Genomic DNA, 16,316 nt, shown 5'->3' with positions numbered 1-16,316 from the left:
CTCCAACGGCCATGCCATTGGGGAGCTGGATGTGTTGTGTGGTAGTTGGCTCTTGCTAAAGGAGGTGAATGAATCTGCCTGTTTTGGGGGTGGTTCTCGATGCTTAATTCTTTCCTCCTGGTTCATTCGATGCATCCTTGCCCTTTAAAAGCGAGCCACTGGATTTATTGCCTTGCGCTTTGATGCGAAAGACCTTGACTACTTTGAATTGCCCCAAGAGATACCAGTCTTGGCATGGCTTCTGCATCAGCAGTGCTTCTCGTCCTGGCTTCTTATCAGGCTTCACTCCCCAGCTAGCTGAACTCTACCCAGCACATGCTGCAAGGTCATATGGGGAGGGGTTAAAAAAAAAAAGCCAACAACAAAATCCGCTGTGGGATAGATCCAAGGGGGTTTGTTCGCTGCATGTTCGAGGTCTGTACTATGTGAAGATGATGAATAAATTCCGTGATGACTTTTCTGCAGTTTATAAAAGATTCATTGCGAGCAAGCAGACTAAAAAAAGCGCGACTTGTGTTGTCTCTTCTGGTTTAGTTACCTAAATGACTTGGATAGAATATCCCAGCCGACCTATATTCCGACTCAGCAGGATGTTCTGCGGACCAGAGTTAAAACTACAGGCATTGTGGAAACTCACTTCACCTTCAAGGACCTGTACTTCAAGTAAGTGAAGGGCAGCGCTTGTCCCTGTGGACTACGGTGATTTCTTCAGTGTGTGGTGGTGGTAGGTCCCACACCTGCGCTGTAAAACGTCTTGCCCTGTTTTAACTGTCCTCCTTGCCTCCGTTACACTCCCTCTCTACTGGCATTGCTCACTGGAGATACCGGTTTGACTTTTATTTGCCTTCTTCTGTTCTTTTCAGCTGCTTTTATGTTGGAATCGCAGACACAGGTACTGACTGCTTGTTTACAGGATCAAAAAAAAAAAATACTAAAAGGACACTGACTCCTGGATTTTGAGTTTGAATTTAACCCCTTCCTTTGAAGCGGGAGATAAGAGCTCTCCCCGCAGTCACAGTCTTGGCTCTGGACTGCATGGTGTTCTCCACAAAGCTGTAGGTGACTGCGCTGACTGACACTTGCTGCGGAGCAGGAACGGGGCATGCAGAAAGCGTGCTGGGGACTGGCTGCCTTTGTGTGACATTGCAGAGGATGGGACTTGCCTGTCCTCTCTGCCTTCTAAATTCAGTCCCTGCAGGGCTCGGCTATCGAGCCTGGTCTTGGCAGTGTCCCTTTACGTATCACTAATCGAGCTCCCTCTAACCTCTGTAGCGGCTGCTAGCCTGCAGTTTAGCTCTCCTCCCCGCTCTTGATCTGCTCGTTAGAAAACCCTTGCTTTGGATCCCGAGCGCACTCCTGACAAACAGCCTGGAGCCCCGCGGGGTGGGCATTCGTGTCCCGTGATGTGGATGTAGGAAAACGCAGCGCCTGTATCTTGGGCGAGTTCCCTTCGTCTGTGGCAATGTTTTCAAGTCTCTGTTGCTCAGAGCCTTTAAATAAGCACTTGTTTGCTTATTTTTAGCTTGTGTTTGAAAACAGTTTGAAAGAGCTACAGCAAAAATCCAGGTGTTGCTTTTAAAATCTGATTTGTTTGCACGCTTTTTTTTGGAGAACGGTAGCATTTTGGCTTCTGAACTATCTTAACTCATGAACCGTTTTAACAAAAATGCCTAAACACTTTGCATCACCGAGCTATTTACATGGCTTCTGTTCGTCCGGGGAAAACTTGTCTTCGGTCGTGATGTATTAGGATTAGCATTTCCAGCTGCAGTGTGTGGTGCTCTTATAAAAATCATCATGTCTGACTAATGGAAGAGTAAGCTGGAGGTAGCAGGCATATTCCGTTTAATCATTATAACCCTTCTTTTAAAGTGAAATGGCTGAGCACTCGGAGGCGTGCCTGCCTGATGCAAAGAGGGGAATTGCTCTTTCCCAAGCCTGCCTGGAGTCATTGATCATGTGCAGAGCCTGAGACACGAGGTGCCTCGTCTCGGAGGGATTTGCTTCACAAAGGAAAGCATTAATACATCTTAAACCCCGAAGCTGCCATCTTTCCCGCGACGGAAGCCTTGATGTTAAATCTCAGACATTAATAATGGGCTGAGGTAGCCTTAGTATAACTGTGACTCGAATTTGGATTAGCTTGGCGTCGCTGAGTTGTCAAGGATGCTATTCCTTTCCAGATGTCTCCATGCTAACAGCAGAGAGTAATGGCAAATGATACAAGCTAAGTAAATAGCCTGTATCCTCAGAGATTTTCATCTTTCCTCCTGCGGTCCACGGGGACAGTTTACCTTAAGTAGAAGACTGGAGTTAGCTGAACGGCACTTCTGGCTGCCTTGTTTGGCATCATTAAATTGCATTGCTTTTGGCCCACCCTGGCAGTTTCTCTCTTGTCTGCCTGTTTGCTCTGATAACAAATCAATGTTTATGATTTTCATAGCTCTTGGATATTGACTTGTATCTGGCTTCATTTAATTAAGTCACAGTCCATCAGAACATCCTGGGCAACCCTGCTTCTCATCAACATATTTTGGTATCCAAGAGATCTATCTTTATTTTTATAGACAGAGATTCTGTAAGCACCTCTGCAGCCTTTAAACTTCAGTAGCTCACAAATTTTTTTTTAATACATGAAGCTGTTTCTTAACCCCATTAGTTGTTTTTCTGGGTCCCAGTAGTACCATGCAGGTAGTACGTTCCAGATAATCCGTTGTCAGATGCAGTGTAAATTAACTGGAAGAGCTGACTATGAGTAGGTGTTTGGAGTCCAGTCAAGCAAATGGATTGTTGCTAAGGAAATAGGAGACAGAGAACAAAATAAGCATGCCCTGGTGAATCAGCAGGCTTCTGGATAGCGATGTAGGTAACGTCTAGTTCTTCCTGCTGAAGTTGCTCTAAAGAAAATAATTCTGGTTTTAAAATCCACTCTCCTGAGGAAGGGAGGGCTCAGAGTTGTTGGCATTGCTGACGGAAGGCTGTGTACCTGTTTTTCCCCGTAAACCCTGCTTGTTTGAAAGTCCTTAGCAGAGCCTCCTCCGTCCCCTGTGAACAGTGTGGTGGCCGGGGAGGGAGGTCTCGGTAGCTTCTGAGATCGTTCTTCTGCCTCTCCCAGGATGTTTGATGTTGGTGGCCAACGGTCGGAGCGGAAGAAGTGGATCCACTGCTTTGAAGGCGTGACAGCAATTATTTTCTGTGTGGCCCTCAGCGATTACGACCTTGTCTTGGCCGAGGACGAGGAAATGGTATGTTATGGAGGAGTTACCAGTGCCTGCCTGCATGGCACGGTAGGAGAAGGGAGGTGGAATCATGGGGTGGCCATGTCTCTGGCTTGCTCCTCGTGTTACAGTTGTTCAAGGCCTTGTGAAGATGAGCACTTCCTTGCAGCATCTTGCCCCAGAAACTGATAAACTTAATGTGTAAATGAGATTTTTCTCCAGGCCCCGGTTACAGGGAGGTGCCTTGAGTTGTCCCTGCAGCCTGTTCCCCTAGGTGTGAGTAACTCCGTGGAGGCATAAACACATCTTGGGGGAGTTACAGGAAGAGGAGGTGACCTGACCCCTGCTCGGGGTTGTGCCGGTGCTCTTCCTGATGAAGTGGCAGTGAGGATATGTCAGTGACACTTGACTCTTTAGTCTCGCCTCTGTAGTAAAGCCTGCCTGCCCCCCACCCCGTCCTCCCCTAATAAATCTGGAATGATGCATCGCCCTTCTCATTGTATTTTCCAGAACCGGATGCATGAGAGTATGAAACTGTTTGACAGCATTTGTAACAACAAATGGTTTACAGACACATCGATCATTCTCTTCTTGAACAAGAAAGACCTGTTTGAGGAAAAGATTAAGAAAAGCCCACTAACGATCTGCTATCCCGAGTACACAGGTAAGGTTGGGCTCACGAAGCTGTGTTTTATTTGTTGCCGGGGCCAGGAATGAGTCAGTCAAAGCCTACACAATCCAAGATAACTTAAAAGCTTATCTTTTTCCCTGTTCCCTTAACTCTGTCTCTTGGGCAGCATCTTTGGGCTGTCAAGTTAGCGGATAGCTCATTTTCTCGGAAGAGATGTGGTCATGCATGTCTGCGGTTCAGAACAGCCTTTGTCCATGTGTTTTATGGCCTGGAGTACGAATAGCAAAGTATTGCACTCCAGCAAATCAAGGTCACTCCGCACTTTCCACACGCTACTAGGAAAATACTCTCATTTCACTTCAATTTTAGAGCCTACGAAACTTATCCGTGTCATGGATATGGCACTTGTTCACCCTGGTGTGTCTGCGTTTCAGCAGCAGTCTGTGGTGCAGCCCTTCCCTGCCGTGGCCTCGCACGGATGTGATGCTTTACCTAGTCACTGCTCGAGGCATTTAGATATTTTTTTTTAAAATGGTCCTTCCTTCAATCCTGCTTATTCCTGTCATTTGTCACTCTTCTGCTATAACTACATGTTTCCAGCATGAAGCATTACTGTAGCCAGCGTACGACGTTCCCTTCCAGCCGTCTCTGGGCGGGGAGGCTGGAGCAGGGAGCGGTGGATGAGTTGCAGAAGTGAGCGACTTGTCCAAGGTCACTGACCAGAAGCTGGGAATAGACTTCAGATTTACAAGAAGGGGTTAATGGTGGATTTGGATTTGTAGCTGGATAAGGCAGATGGTTGCAAGCAGCTTAATATGTACTTAAAAGATCTCTCTGCTGTGAACTGCTGGCCAAAGTAAGGGATCTTATCTTTTTCAGGCTCCAACACGTACGAGGAAGCAGCTGCGTACATCCAGTGTCAGTTTGAAGACCTGAACCGGAGAAAAGACACCAAGGAGATCTACACACACTTCACCTGTGCCACTGACACCAAGAACGTGCAGTTTGTGTTTGATGCTGTTACAGATGTTATCATTAAAAACAACCTGAAGGAATGTGGACTCTATTGAGAAGGAAGGGGCGTGGGAAGAAGGTAAAGCTGAGCTGCTCGGCCGCTCGTAGCGTTTAAGCGTTGCACACCAGCTCGGGCTGGCTTTGCCTGGCACCTCGCTAACGCCCGCTGTTTTCTTTTCAGGTTTTTATGATGTGGCGTTTTGAGAACCAGACTCTTTGCTGCCTCACGGGGACAGCTGCAAGCATGAACAGGACGAGGGACATGAAAACAGCATGCAGAATCGTTGCATTCTTTAGCACAATCTTCTGTATTAGGGACCTTTTTATTGATATGGGATGTTGAAGTTAGGTCAAGATGGAACAACTGTTAGTGTGACTAGATCATCCTGGCATCGTTTGGATGGCGTAATCTCAAATGTGTACAGCTGTTGTGAAGTTGAGGTGCTGGATTCCAGACCTTTGATATGTAGCTTTCTCTCTTTCTTTTTGTTAACAAGCCACCACTAGTCTGTTTTTAAGGTTTTTTCCATCAAGAAAACTGTAACTTTACTAAATTTTATTTCTTTATTTGCAAACAAATCTTGTTTTCAAAATAAAAAAACAACAACAAAAAAAATCACTTAACTATGCACATGTGACCAGATCATGCAGAAAGTATTCCTCTTAGCAGGAACTCTTTGTTTTTAACACTTGGTATGGTCAGGATTTAATATTTCTGCAACTACTTAAAAGGATCCTTAGAGCTCTTATGGCGATAGCTTCGGCTTTTTCTGATGTGTAATTTGTTACCATCCTGCTACCATAAGGCTTTGGAAAGAAGCTTCTGCAGCAGGATAGGTGTCTTTTTAGCTTACGGTTAGGGGCGAACCTGGCTTATGCCGATAGCCAAATCGAGATTCATTCTGCGTGGTAAGCGTAAAGCCAGCTTCGCGGTGAGCGTGTACCCGGGCTGCGTCCGTTGGAGAGATGAAATGCTGAGCTCCAAACTGGATGGGAAACGCGTGCTGCTACAGAGCTACTAAATCAACCACTTAGATTCTCGTGCATTTTTGGTCTAAACTGGTGGGCACTTTTGTAAAGGGTGCACCTTGTTCTGCATTTACCATGGCCTTTTCTGTTCAGAGACTCCTAAACTGTATTGACAAGCATGCCTTTACTTTGTATATGTGGTGCCAAATTCCTGTTTGCCATTGTTTTTACTGTAGTAATGTTCATAACCAGTCAGTACATTCCTTTGCTGAACCATTGCATTGAGACTCTTTTTCCCAGTTTGTCACGTGTACAGTTTCAATCTGTTATAGTTGTTGGCAGTATTAAAATGGTGAGTAAACAGTTTAGCCTTTTCTCTAGTTTATTCTTAATTTTTCCAGGAGCGTTTCCCCCTTCTGTGCTTTGCTGGAGAAGGAAGGTAAGCGCTTGGATGGGAAATGGCTGTAACTAATGGGACGGGAAGGTTCCTCGTGCTTTATCATACAGGACTGTCGGTGCTCTCTGTGCAGCCAGCTCTGGTGCTCCCAAAGACTTGGGTTGTGCTGGCACAGATGGAAAACGGCAGGCATCCAGTTGTTCATCAGGATTATTGGCAGATGGTTAGTTTACTGCTTATTTATAGCACAAGTCTCGCTGCCTCTTCTGAGCCTGATGGGAAAACGACTGCTCTGGACTGCTCTTACGTGAGGTAGATGTAGCCTGTTTCGAAGACTTGCCTAGAAATGCAGAGTGAAATACTTTGGGGATGCTTGTGGGTGCTGTACATGGCTACCCCGCGGTGTCTGCCAGCGTTTGACATGCAGTACTGCCCAGCAGCTGCAGGGAGTGTATTTATGGTCTGGAAGCTCTTTCCCAAGCTCCTTGAGCTCGGACTGCCAGCCCATTCCCTTCTAGCCAGCCTTGAGCCTTTGCTGCAGCTTCATGCTAACGCATGGGATAGCTCGCCTTGCCTTTTAAACAAATTCATGCAAACCTCCCCGGTAATTGGTGCTCCCTGATCGGTGCTGGAGGCCCAGCCCTGCACGGGCCCAAGTACGGGCTCTATCTCGCCCGCGTGGGAGGAGGGTGCTTTGGCTGGGGAGGTTTTGTGGCTGGTGGTGGCCTGGTGGCACCTGTGCCTCCATCCCTGCGGGGAGGACGGCGGTGGCCCCACTCAGCACAGGGGCTGCTGGCTGATCTCGGTGGGGGGGATCCGTGTGTGCACTGAGTGCGGAATGAATGCAAAGAATGTAAAATATTCCTTTTAAAATGTTCCTTGATCCAAGCTCTCGGACACAGGAAGGGGGTTTGGGACCAGTCATCGCAGAGAAATCAGAGTGGGAGAAATGATAGACATCCATGTCGTGCATATTTCTTTATTTTGTTTTTCCTACAGTTAAATGAAGCTGTATCTGTGATCTCTGCAGTAAACAGTGAGAGGATACAGGACTTGTCTACAGTACCAGCGTAGATTTATTTACAAACGGTAAAGAGCAAATACAGCTCTAAATAGCAGAATGAAAATCTTTCCAGTAACCATTTCCTCTTTATCCAGCCCATTCCTCCTCTCTAGCCGTGATTACCTCCCCCAGACCCGAATCCACGTCCTTCTGCCTCTGCTTGCCCACCATCAGCTACAGCCTGAGCAGTGCTCGGGGTGTGTGTGGGGGAATTCACTCAAACCTTAGGGCACTGAAAAAACCCCCTAATTTCTCCTGCCAAAGGACTGAAGTTGGTTCCCAGGAGTGACTCGTAGGTGACCCAGCCTCCACCTTCCCCAGAAACTCTGGGTTTGGTTAATTCAGCTTTGATAAAAGGGAAGAAACCAGCTGCGGAGGGACGGGCAGGGGAGGAGTGCCTGTCCCTGCCTCCCGCAGAAGCGATGCTGCTGGCTCTCCCCGAGCAGGGCAGGGCGCAGGGGCGATGGCTCGACATTAATTTTTGTGGCTGGTGTGCTCTTTGGTCTCAAACCACTCCAGATCTCATTTACAAACGCTGCCTTTCACGCACTGCAGAGAGCAGGGTTTTCTTTCTTTTTAAAAAAAAAAAAAGAAAAAGAGGAAATGGCCACGAAAGGGAGCAAAAAGTTCAGCTTCAGCCCCTTCCTATTTTGGGCTTGAAAGTAGGTGGCTTGGTTGGGCAGGTCATAGAAAAAGGGGGATCTGAGTAACTTTTTTTTTTTTTTGGTTAATCCTTTTGGCTCTGCTCAGCAGAACGGCGATGAAATTGAAGTCCTTTCCTCTTCTAGCAGGAAGGAAGAAAGAAGAGGGGGGTTAAACACTTTCAAGCAACAACATGAACGCTGTAATGGTGCAACGCAGGAAGGGTGGGTTTAGAGAAGCCGCTTTTCATTGCACCACACTCGCCAACGGAAAAACTTCATCGCTTTAAATGCTCTGTCCCAGGCAGCGGCAAAAAGCCCGAAGGTGAGGCTGACGTAAGCCCTGCGCCCCGTATTCCCCAACCGATCGGCCCCTGCAGCTTTTGCTGCTGCCTGCAACCTCGGGGGGAGGCAGGGCCTCCCTGCCTGCTGCCTTGGCACCGTATTTATATTTTCCTTGGTGCTCGGAGCGGGTTCTAGTCGAAGGCTGCCGAGTGCTCTGCTTAGAAAGCAGCTTTGTTCACAGCACAAGGCAGAGCTGGCGGCCGAGGGCTGCACCCCCCGTCCTGCCTCTGCCTGCGGGGAAGCTGCCTGCCTGCTTTATTTTTTTTCTTGCTTCTCTATTAATGTTCAGGGACAAGGGAAGCGCCGGAGGTTCCCTGAAAAACAAAGCGTCGAAGCCGGTGGCTGGGAGCTGCTTGGAAAGCGGGGAAGAATTTCCCACCGCTGCTCAGGTTAGCGAGCAAATGCAGGCGTAAGAATTAGGGTTATAAACCCTAATTAAACCTTTATGGTGAGGAGCTAAAAGGCCGGGTGAAGCAGAGCGTGGCATGGGATTCCCGTGCCTTCTCCCCGCTGCCCTTGGGTATTGCTCGGGTTATTCCCATGAGCCGAGGCTGGGTAACAGCCTCCCAGCCGGGCTGCAAACTGGCGCGGCACCGGTGACCGTGTTGCGGCAACAGAAGGCCCTGAGTTAAAACGGTTTGATCCTGCTCAGGTGCATAATTTGGGCTATAATCTGCTGTTTTCATCTCTCTCCGCATGCGAGGGTGTGAAGCTGTCTGACAAAACGAGTTCAAAATAATAACCGGGCTGAGCCCACCCCGCCTTGGGAGGCTGCTGGGGAAGGGAACTGAACCCCACCGGAGCTCTGCACGGGGACGCCGACCTTCCCCTGGGGCTGGGGGGATCCCGAACCCCCCGGTCCTCGCTAGTCCCAGCGCATCCTCCCCTGCCCTGCTCTGCAGGCGGAGGTTTCCGGACCGTGTTTGCCGGCAAAGCCTGGGGTGACCCACGTCCCGTGGCCCCGCGGAGCGGGATGGAGCGGGTTGTGCCGCATCCTCATCCCCTTCCCCTTCCCCAGACCTTTTTTTGTGGTTAAATAACCGTTTCTCGTAACCGAAGCCTGCCGGGGCGTACCTGCCACCCAGATGCTCAGAAGAGGCCGCAGTCCTTGAGGTTCTCTTTGATGATGACATCCGTGACAGCGTCAAAGACGAATTTGACATTCTGCGTGTCTGTGGCACAGGTCATGTGGCTGTAGATCTCCTTCACGTCCTTTCGCATGTTGAGATCAAGGAACTGGGTCTTGATGTAATTTCCCGCGTCTTCAAACGTGTTGGGACCTGTGGAAGGAGGACACGATGCTGCTGCCGAGCTGCTCCCATGGGAGATGGCCATGAGAGCTGGGCGAGGAGCAGGGGATGCTTAAGGCTTGTTTTTAAGAGCTAGATCTGAAATCTCCCTCCGGAGGAAGAAGAGGAGGAGGAGAAGGGCTGGGTGGCAACTACACCCAGCAAAGCAATTTAAAAAAAAGCCATTTTATCCCATTGCAATCCTTCCAAACCCCTTCCTGAGGCCACATCCTCTCCTCTGCTCCTACCTCCAGGGCCTTGACTTGATCCCAGCATAACCCAAACCCGAGGTTCTGTGTCTGCGCTGGGACCACGCGACTCCCCGCTGGAGACCGTGGTTTGGGGGGGGGGGTTCTCGAGGAGGGGGAACGAACCAACTCACCGTCGTAATCTGGGAAGCAAATGCTGAGATGGACTTTCTTGATCTTTTCCTCGAAAAGGTCCTTCTTGTTGAGGAAGAGGATGATGGACGTGGCGGCAAAGAACTTGTGGTTGCATATACTGTTGAATAGGTGCAGGGATTCGTGCATGCGGTTCTGCAAGCAAACAGGCTCGTTGGCACGAAGTGCCGGTGCCTATTTACAAACCCCTTTTGGCCATTGCAGCCCCCCCAACCCCCCCCATTCCCGAGACCAGAGCTTTTCCCCGTGCTGCCGGGGATGCTCCCGTTTGCCACAGCAGCAAACGGCTCTGCTGCCTGTCCCCTGCCCGCACCGAGTCCCTCTTGCCCATCCACAAAGCCTCCGTGCCCCAGTGTGAGCAACCCGGGTAAATCCAGGTGCTGCTCAGGATGGGGAGCGGCGTTAAGCAGCTCCGGGCAGCGGGACGCTCCGATCCCTTCTGGCAGCTTCTGGGATGTTCGGAAATGGAGGCTTACGGTGGGAAAATTATCCGGGGAAACCTTGCAGCCCTGCGGCATGGCTGCTGGAAGGTGCTCGGTGAGGGCGGCGAGCTGCTGTCCCCATCGTGCAGGCCGTGCTGCGGGATGCTCCTGCTGGACTGCAGCCCCTGGCTGTTACCCGCAGCTTCGGGAAGGAGCAGGGAAAAGGAGAAGCTCTGGTTTTAAAGCAGACGCGCAGTTTCTACTCTGCTGCAGGGCCATCCTTGGGAGGACAAGGCTCCATCCAGCTGGAGCTACGTCCGACCGGGGGATTTTGCTGCCCAGCTGACAGCAGGTGGATCTCCTTCACCTTTACGTGGCAGCAGGCAGGTTCTTCGGGGGTGATGGGGATGTCCTGTCCAGACTCCTGTTGCAGCAGCTTTTCTGTATGGCTGCAGCGAGCAGGGCACCTGCAGGACCGGCTTTGGCCAAATCCTGCCCCATCCTGCGCGGGGGAAGCGTTACAGCCTCTCCTGAGGGCTCTGGTGGGAAAGATGCTCTTTCCTTCCCCCGTGTGCCTTACGCACGCTGCTGCTTCCTGGCCGAGGAAGGGCCGCATGCTCCTGCCCGGCCTTGGCGAGTCCCGCGGGCGGCAGAACCCGGCACTGGCCCAGCTCCCGGCGAAGGCGTTTGGACCCCAGAGCACCAGGGAGCACCCGTGGGACCGGGCGCTGTCGCAGATGCCAGCAAAGATGCTTTGCCCCAGTCCTGGAGGCCGGGGAGAAGGCAGCCTGCTTCTCCTGCTCTGCTCGTCTTCACGCCTTAGTTCTTCCGAGAAATGACCCGTTTTGGGGCTGTCGTGTTCCCCCTCTCCAGACCTCCGCCCTCGAAGCTGCTTTCCCCCGGTGCCGGAGCAGCGGCTCTGCCGGAGCATCCCTCACCGGGCACCCGGAGGGCTTTGCTTAATGACCTTGTGCCGTCCTTCCCCCCGCTGCTGCTTGCCGGGAGGGTGAAAGCTGCCCCTCATTGCTGCTTTCCTGCCCACCTTGGAGGGCACAGCGAGGCAAGAGCTGCCTCTGGGTGAGATTTTCCTTCAGCGAGACCGGTTTGCCTCTCTTCCTCTCCTCCTGCACCGGGGCCGGCTCCTTTGGGTTGGCTCGGGTGGTTTTCCTGCGTCTGGGAGCGCTCCCGGGGGGACGGTGGCTCTCGGGAGGAGGTCGGCGTTGGGAGCTGCTTTGCCCGTGGGTGCTCGGAAGGACCGGGGGCTTCCTGGTGGGCAGCGGGGAGGGCAGACCCACGGCCCCATGACCTGCGTTTTGGCTTGGTTGGGCTGCTTGTACCCCAAAGTAAGTGCTGACACGTTTACTGGGTGCAAGCGGGTGGGACCCAGCTCCATCCCGCATCTCCCACCCCTTCCCTGCATCACCCAGACCATCAACCTGGGGTGTTGGCCCCCCTCCCTCTGTAACCACCCCCCCGGCTCCTCTCCCCCGAGGCTGCTGAGCTATTCCCAGGCACCTCCCGGACCCCGACCCACCACTTCATCATCCTCCACCAGCACCATGTCGTAGGCGCTCAGCGCCCCGCAGAAGATGATGCAGGTCACCCCCTCGAAGCAGTGGATCCACTTCTTGCGCTCCGATCTCTGCCCTCCCACATCGAACATCCTGGGGAGGGGACAAGGGGGGGGTGGGGGGGTGGGGGGGTGTGACACATTTGGTCCCGCCACCCTCCGCACGATGGTCCCAGCACCCTGTCCTCGGCGGTGTCAGGGATGCGGTGACCGACCATCCCTGGTCCAGGCAGGGTTGGTGGTCCTGGAGCATCGGGTTCATCCCTAACCCCCTCCCCATGTCGGGGCTGGGGGGGGGTCATGGAGGGGCCACCCACCCACCTGAAATTCAGGTCTTTGACGGAGAACTTGGTCTCAATGATGCCCGTGGTCTTCACTCGGGATCGCAGCACGTCCTGCTCGTTGGGGAGGTAGCCGGGGGCCGTGATCCTGTCCAGCTGGTTCAGGTAACTGGGAGGGACAGGAGGGGATGTGACCCGCTGCCGAGGGGCTGCCCACGTCCCGGCTCCCCCCCACGACAGCTTTTTGGGGATGGTTGGGGGGCCGAGGTCCGCCAAACGCTGGGACTCCAAGGCAGCGCCATCCCTGGGGGAGCTGGGGGGTTGCAGGGACATCGTGGGGGGACGATGGGGGGCTGCAGCCCACCGGCACCGGTGGGACGGAGGATGGCCCCGGTGGGGTGGGGGACGGCGGCCTCAGGGTATTCCCAGGATCAGGGAGGGGATCGATTTTGCCAGGCTGGGTGGGAAATGGCAATGAGGAGCCGGGGGGAGTCCCCAGGCATGTCCCTGTCCCCTCCCCGGCTGGTGACCCCACTCACTACGCGGCTGAGTCGTTGAGCTGGTACTCGGCGGCTCGGTCGAAGCAAGCCTGGACCCCCGCATCCTTCCACAGCTTCTTGATGCAGTCGACCAGCTCGGGGGGCATGGTGCCCTCCTCGATGGAGTCGGCCAGGTTGAAGAGCTGCCGGCCATCGTCCTGCAAGAGGCACCCTTTGCCACTGTCCCCGTCCCCAAAAAGCCCCTGGGGCCTGGCAGGGGGCTGGGGGGGCAGCACGGGGCTGCTACGGACCCCGGCTCCAGGGGGTCCCCAGCCCCATGTCCCCTCAGCCGGCATGGCGGGTCTGGGGGGGACGGGGACGACCGCCCCGACTGACCGCGCGGGATGACTCGGCGTAGTCGATGCCCAGCGTGGACATGGCGCGGATGATGGCCAGGATGGACTGCAGGATGTTGCCGTAGATGATGGACTTGAACTCCATGCACTCCTCGGCCGTGTAGCCGTCCTGGTGGATGATCCTGGGGGGGGCACAGCCGCCTCAGCCCCAAGATGTGGCACCCTGGGGTGCCCCCCCCTCCCCTCCCAGCATCGCCCCACCCTGGGAATCAGCAGGGTGCCACCACCAGCATGACATGGGGGGGTGACCGTGGTCCTGCCACCCCCGTGCCCTGGCTGGGGCTGGCCAACCCTTGGGCTCATCCCGGTGACCCCCCCAATCCGGGTGCCTCGTCCTTGGGCCGTACTCACTTCATCTGCTTCACGATGGTGCTCTTGCCCGACTCTCCAGCCCCTGGAAAAGGGTGGGAGGACACCTTAGTGCTGGCCGGGGCAGGACAGACCACAGGCCTGATGCCACGGTGATGGGCACCGCGCAGGGACCGGAGCCGCTTTCCCTCCTGCCCCGCTCTCCCCTGGCCAGACACTCAGCCTGGCCTCCTCCCCCCGACGCCATCGTCCCCATGCCACCTCCTGTCACCCCTTGCTCCCGGAGCCGGACCACACCTCGGGGACCCCCGGGGGTGGCGGGGACCCACTGGGCTGCCGCTCCCCGGGGTCCCACGCCTCCCACCCGCCGTGGGTGCCGCTGGCGATGGCTTCAGTGCTGTAAGCGGCTTAGGGCAGCACAGGAAGCTGCTTAGAATTAGGGTGCTAATCGCCTTGACCCCGGCCCCCCCACCTGGCTAAGCCCCCGCTGCCGGTCCCTGCCCCGTGGGGCCCCCATGACTCCCCGTGGGGTCACCCCGCTGCTCGAGCGGGGTGCGGGGGGTCCCCCGAGGGACTGTCCCCTCCCGCCCTGCACCCAGCAGCAGGGCTTGGGGGTGCCGATGGCGGGAGCCCCCCAGGTTCTCGCTGACGGGGATGTGCCGCAGCCTGGCCCAGGTGGGACCCGGTGTCCTGGTCCCTTCCCCGTCCCCACGCTGTCCCCTTCATCCCTGCCAGCCGTCTAGTTGCCACCGAGAGCCGATGCCACCCCTGGCTCTTCCCAGGCACAACCCTGGGGGACATCCAGCTGGTGGGCCAACCTCAACTCTCTAATGACAACTCATCAGGCTAACGAGGGCTAACGAGCTGCGGGGAAAGGGCTCTTCTTGGGACGAAGAAAGGCAGAGCATGAGGAGCACGGGGTTGGGGCCTGCCTGTCCCCGTCCCCATCCTGTCCCCTCTCCATGGTTGCTTTTGCCCCCTGCCCATCCCCAGCAGCCGCAGCCCCCCAGCATCAACGGGGTCCCCTGTGCCAGGTGGGGACAGGGGGGACATCTCCCGCATCCTCCCGGGGACATCCCCTCCACCCTTACCAAGCAAAAGCAACTTGACTGTCTTGGCCTCCTTATCCGCATCCTCCTGGAGCTTCTTCTCCAGCTCCTTGGACCTCTTGGCCATCTCCTTGTCCTCCGCGCTGGCCCCGCTCCCCATGGCCTCGTCTTCCTCCTCGAACACCTTGAGCTCCTCTGGGTCCCCGGGCTCTTCCAGCTCTCCGTGGGGAACAGCGCACGCACCCCGGGGGCGGGCGGTGGGCGATGGGGGGAGAAAGAGGAGCCCCGAAAGGCTGAGCCGGGTACCCGCCGCCCCGATGTCGGGGTGTCCCGTAGCAGGCAGAGCTCGGTGGGTCCTCGCGGGCCGGCTGCCCCCGCTCTCTCCCTTAATTCCCCATGGATAACCTGATTTTTTTGGACCGTGGGATTTGGGGACTTTTTATCTCGCCATGTGACCCAGGAAATCCAATTAGCCCAAGATGGCAAAGATTAGGACGGAGCATCTTGGGGAGGTGGGCATAGGGCTTTACGTAAGGGGGCAGGCAGCGTCCCACCCCCTGCCCACGGGGGACGGGGACACCCTGTGTCCCCCGGGATGGCTCAGGGAGGGGGTGTGGGTTTGGGGCTCCCCCCGTGTCCGTGGGCTGTGTCCCCCCATGTGCTGGGCTGGCGTTGGGGATGGGGTCAGCCCCCTGCTCGTGTCGTGTGTCCCCCCCGGGAGCCACGGGGTCCCCGGGTGCTGCGGGGGTGGTGGCAGGGGGCCAGCGGTGCTGGGGGATTCCTCCTGCGGGGGAAAGGGAGCTAATTACCCGGGTGGGTAACGAGCCCCCCTAATCCTGCCCTGCTGGGTGCCGCCCCTCGCCCTCCTGCTGCCTAAGCTCTTTAATGGGATCGTGCGCTCAGCCTTCCTCCTCCTCCTCCTCCTCCTCCCCCTCCTCCCCCTGGGCTCAGCACCCCCCTCCCCAGCCCAGCACCCGTCCCCCAGGCCAGCAGGACCACAGGGTCCCCCCCACACCCCGAGGGGGTCGGTGGGTGCCCCCACCCTGTCCTGCCAGGGCTGATTTCGGGTGCAGGGGTGGCACTGGGGGGGGGGGGGGCGCAGGCAGCCCCAGGCTGGGGTGTCGGGTCCCCCAAAGGTGCTGCAGGTCCCCAGTATTTGGATTTAAGGTCCCCTAAATCCCTGCACCCCACAGGGTCACTGGGGTCTTTATGTCCCCTTACTGGCGTCCCCGTATACCACCTGGCGTGTGTCCCCCCCCGCCCCAAGCTCCCCCCCGCCATCCCTGCTAGCCTTGGTGGCATGGGGACAGTCTGTCCCTGCTGTCCCCGCAGACACAAAGCCCCTTCTGAGCCCCTAATGAACTTGGCGCTAATGAAGGGGGTCCAATTAAAATACCAACACCCCCCCGCCCCGGTGTCACGGGGTGGGGACGGACGGTGCTGGGGAGGGGACGTGGCTTTCGCCCATAGCCCAGAGCTCAGGCTGGGGGTCCCCACTGTCCCCCCCTCCCCGATGGCTGTTGTGCCCTCCCAGCCTGGCACAGAGGTGGCCCTGATGGGTGGCATCACTTCGTTGTCCCCTTTCCCCCTCCACGGGACAGCGGGATGGGTGGGGGACACGGCGGGGGGACGGGCCCTGGTGGGGGGCATTCCCTCCGCTCCAACAGTGGCTAAAAATACCCCTGCGCCAGTGCCGGATTCGGGGACTCAGCCCGGCGCCCACGCAAAGGCCTCCCCGGCACCCACCCAAACCCGTCCCCGGCACTCGAGGCCGCGGCACCGGGAGCCACCGGCGCAGGTAGGGACGTGTGGGGATCGGGGG

The 16,316-nt window shown here is 55.7% G+C and overlaps 2 protein-coding genes across 2 annotated transcripts in view; one reads left to right on the top strand and one right to left on the bottom strand.

The window, feature by feature from the left end:
- GNAI3 (G protein subunit alpha i3) overlaps nt 1-6,195 on the top strand; it is a 32,289-nt gene extending 26,094 nt beyond the window's left edge. Inside the window, exons 5-9 of the mRNA XM_072844633.1 lie at nt 535-663; nt 3,116-3,245; nt 3,729-3,882; nt 4,729-4,942; nt 5,045-6,195. Of these exons, the coding sequence (XP_072700734.1) occupies nt 535-663; nt 3,116-3,245; nt 3,729-3,882; nt 4,729-4,919 (604 nt within the window). The 3' untranslated portion in view covers nt 4,920-4,942; nt 5,045-6,195. The remainder of the gene's footprint in view (nt 1-534; nt 664-3,115; nt 3,246-3,728; nt 3,883-4,728; nt 4,943-5,044) is intronic.
- A 1,702-nt stretch (nt 6,196-7,897) lies between these two features.
- GNAT2 (G protein subunit alpha transducin 2) lies at nt 7,898-14,654 on the bottom strand. The gene is made up of 9 exons (XM_072844592.1): nt 14,537-14,654; nt 13,488-13,530; nt 13,117-13,258; nt 12,781-12,938; nt 12,282-12,410; nt 11,925-12,054; nt 9,950-10,103; nt 9,353-9,558; nt 7,898-8,076 (listed from the first exon to the last, which is right to left on the bottom strand). The coding sequence occupies exons 1-8, from the start codon at nt 14,652-14,654 to the stop codon at nt 9,368-9,370; spliced, it is 1,065 nt and encodes a 354-aa protein (XP_072700693.1). The 3' UTR covers nt 7,898-8,076; nt 9,353-9,367.
- Between the last annotated feature and the right edge of the window lie 1,662 nt (nt 14,655-16,316).

Source organism: Ciconia boyciana, chromosome 23, assembly GCF_034638445.1.
Source record: "Ciconia boyciana chromosome 23, ASM3463844v1, whole genome shotgun sequence".
In the NCBI taxonomy this organism is placed as follows: Eukaryota; Metazoa; Chordata; class Aves; order Ciconiiformes; family Ciconiidae; genus Ciconia; species Ciconia boyciana.
The sequence above is the reverse complement of the archived record's forward strand: the minus strand, read 5'-3'. Positions and strand labels throughout refer to the sequence as shown.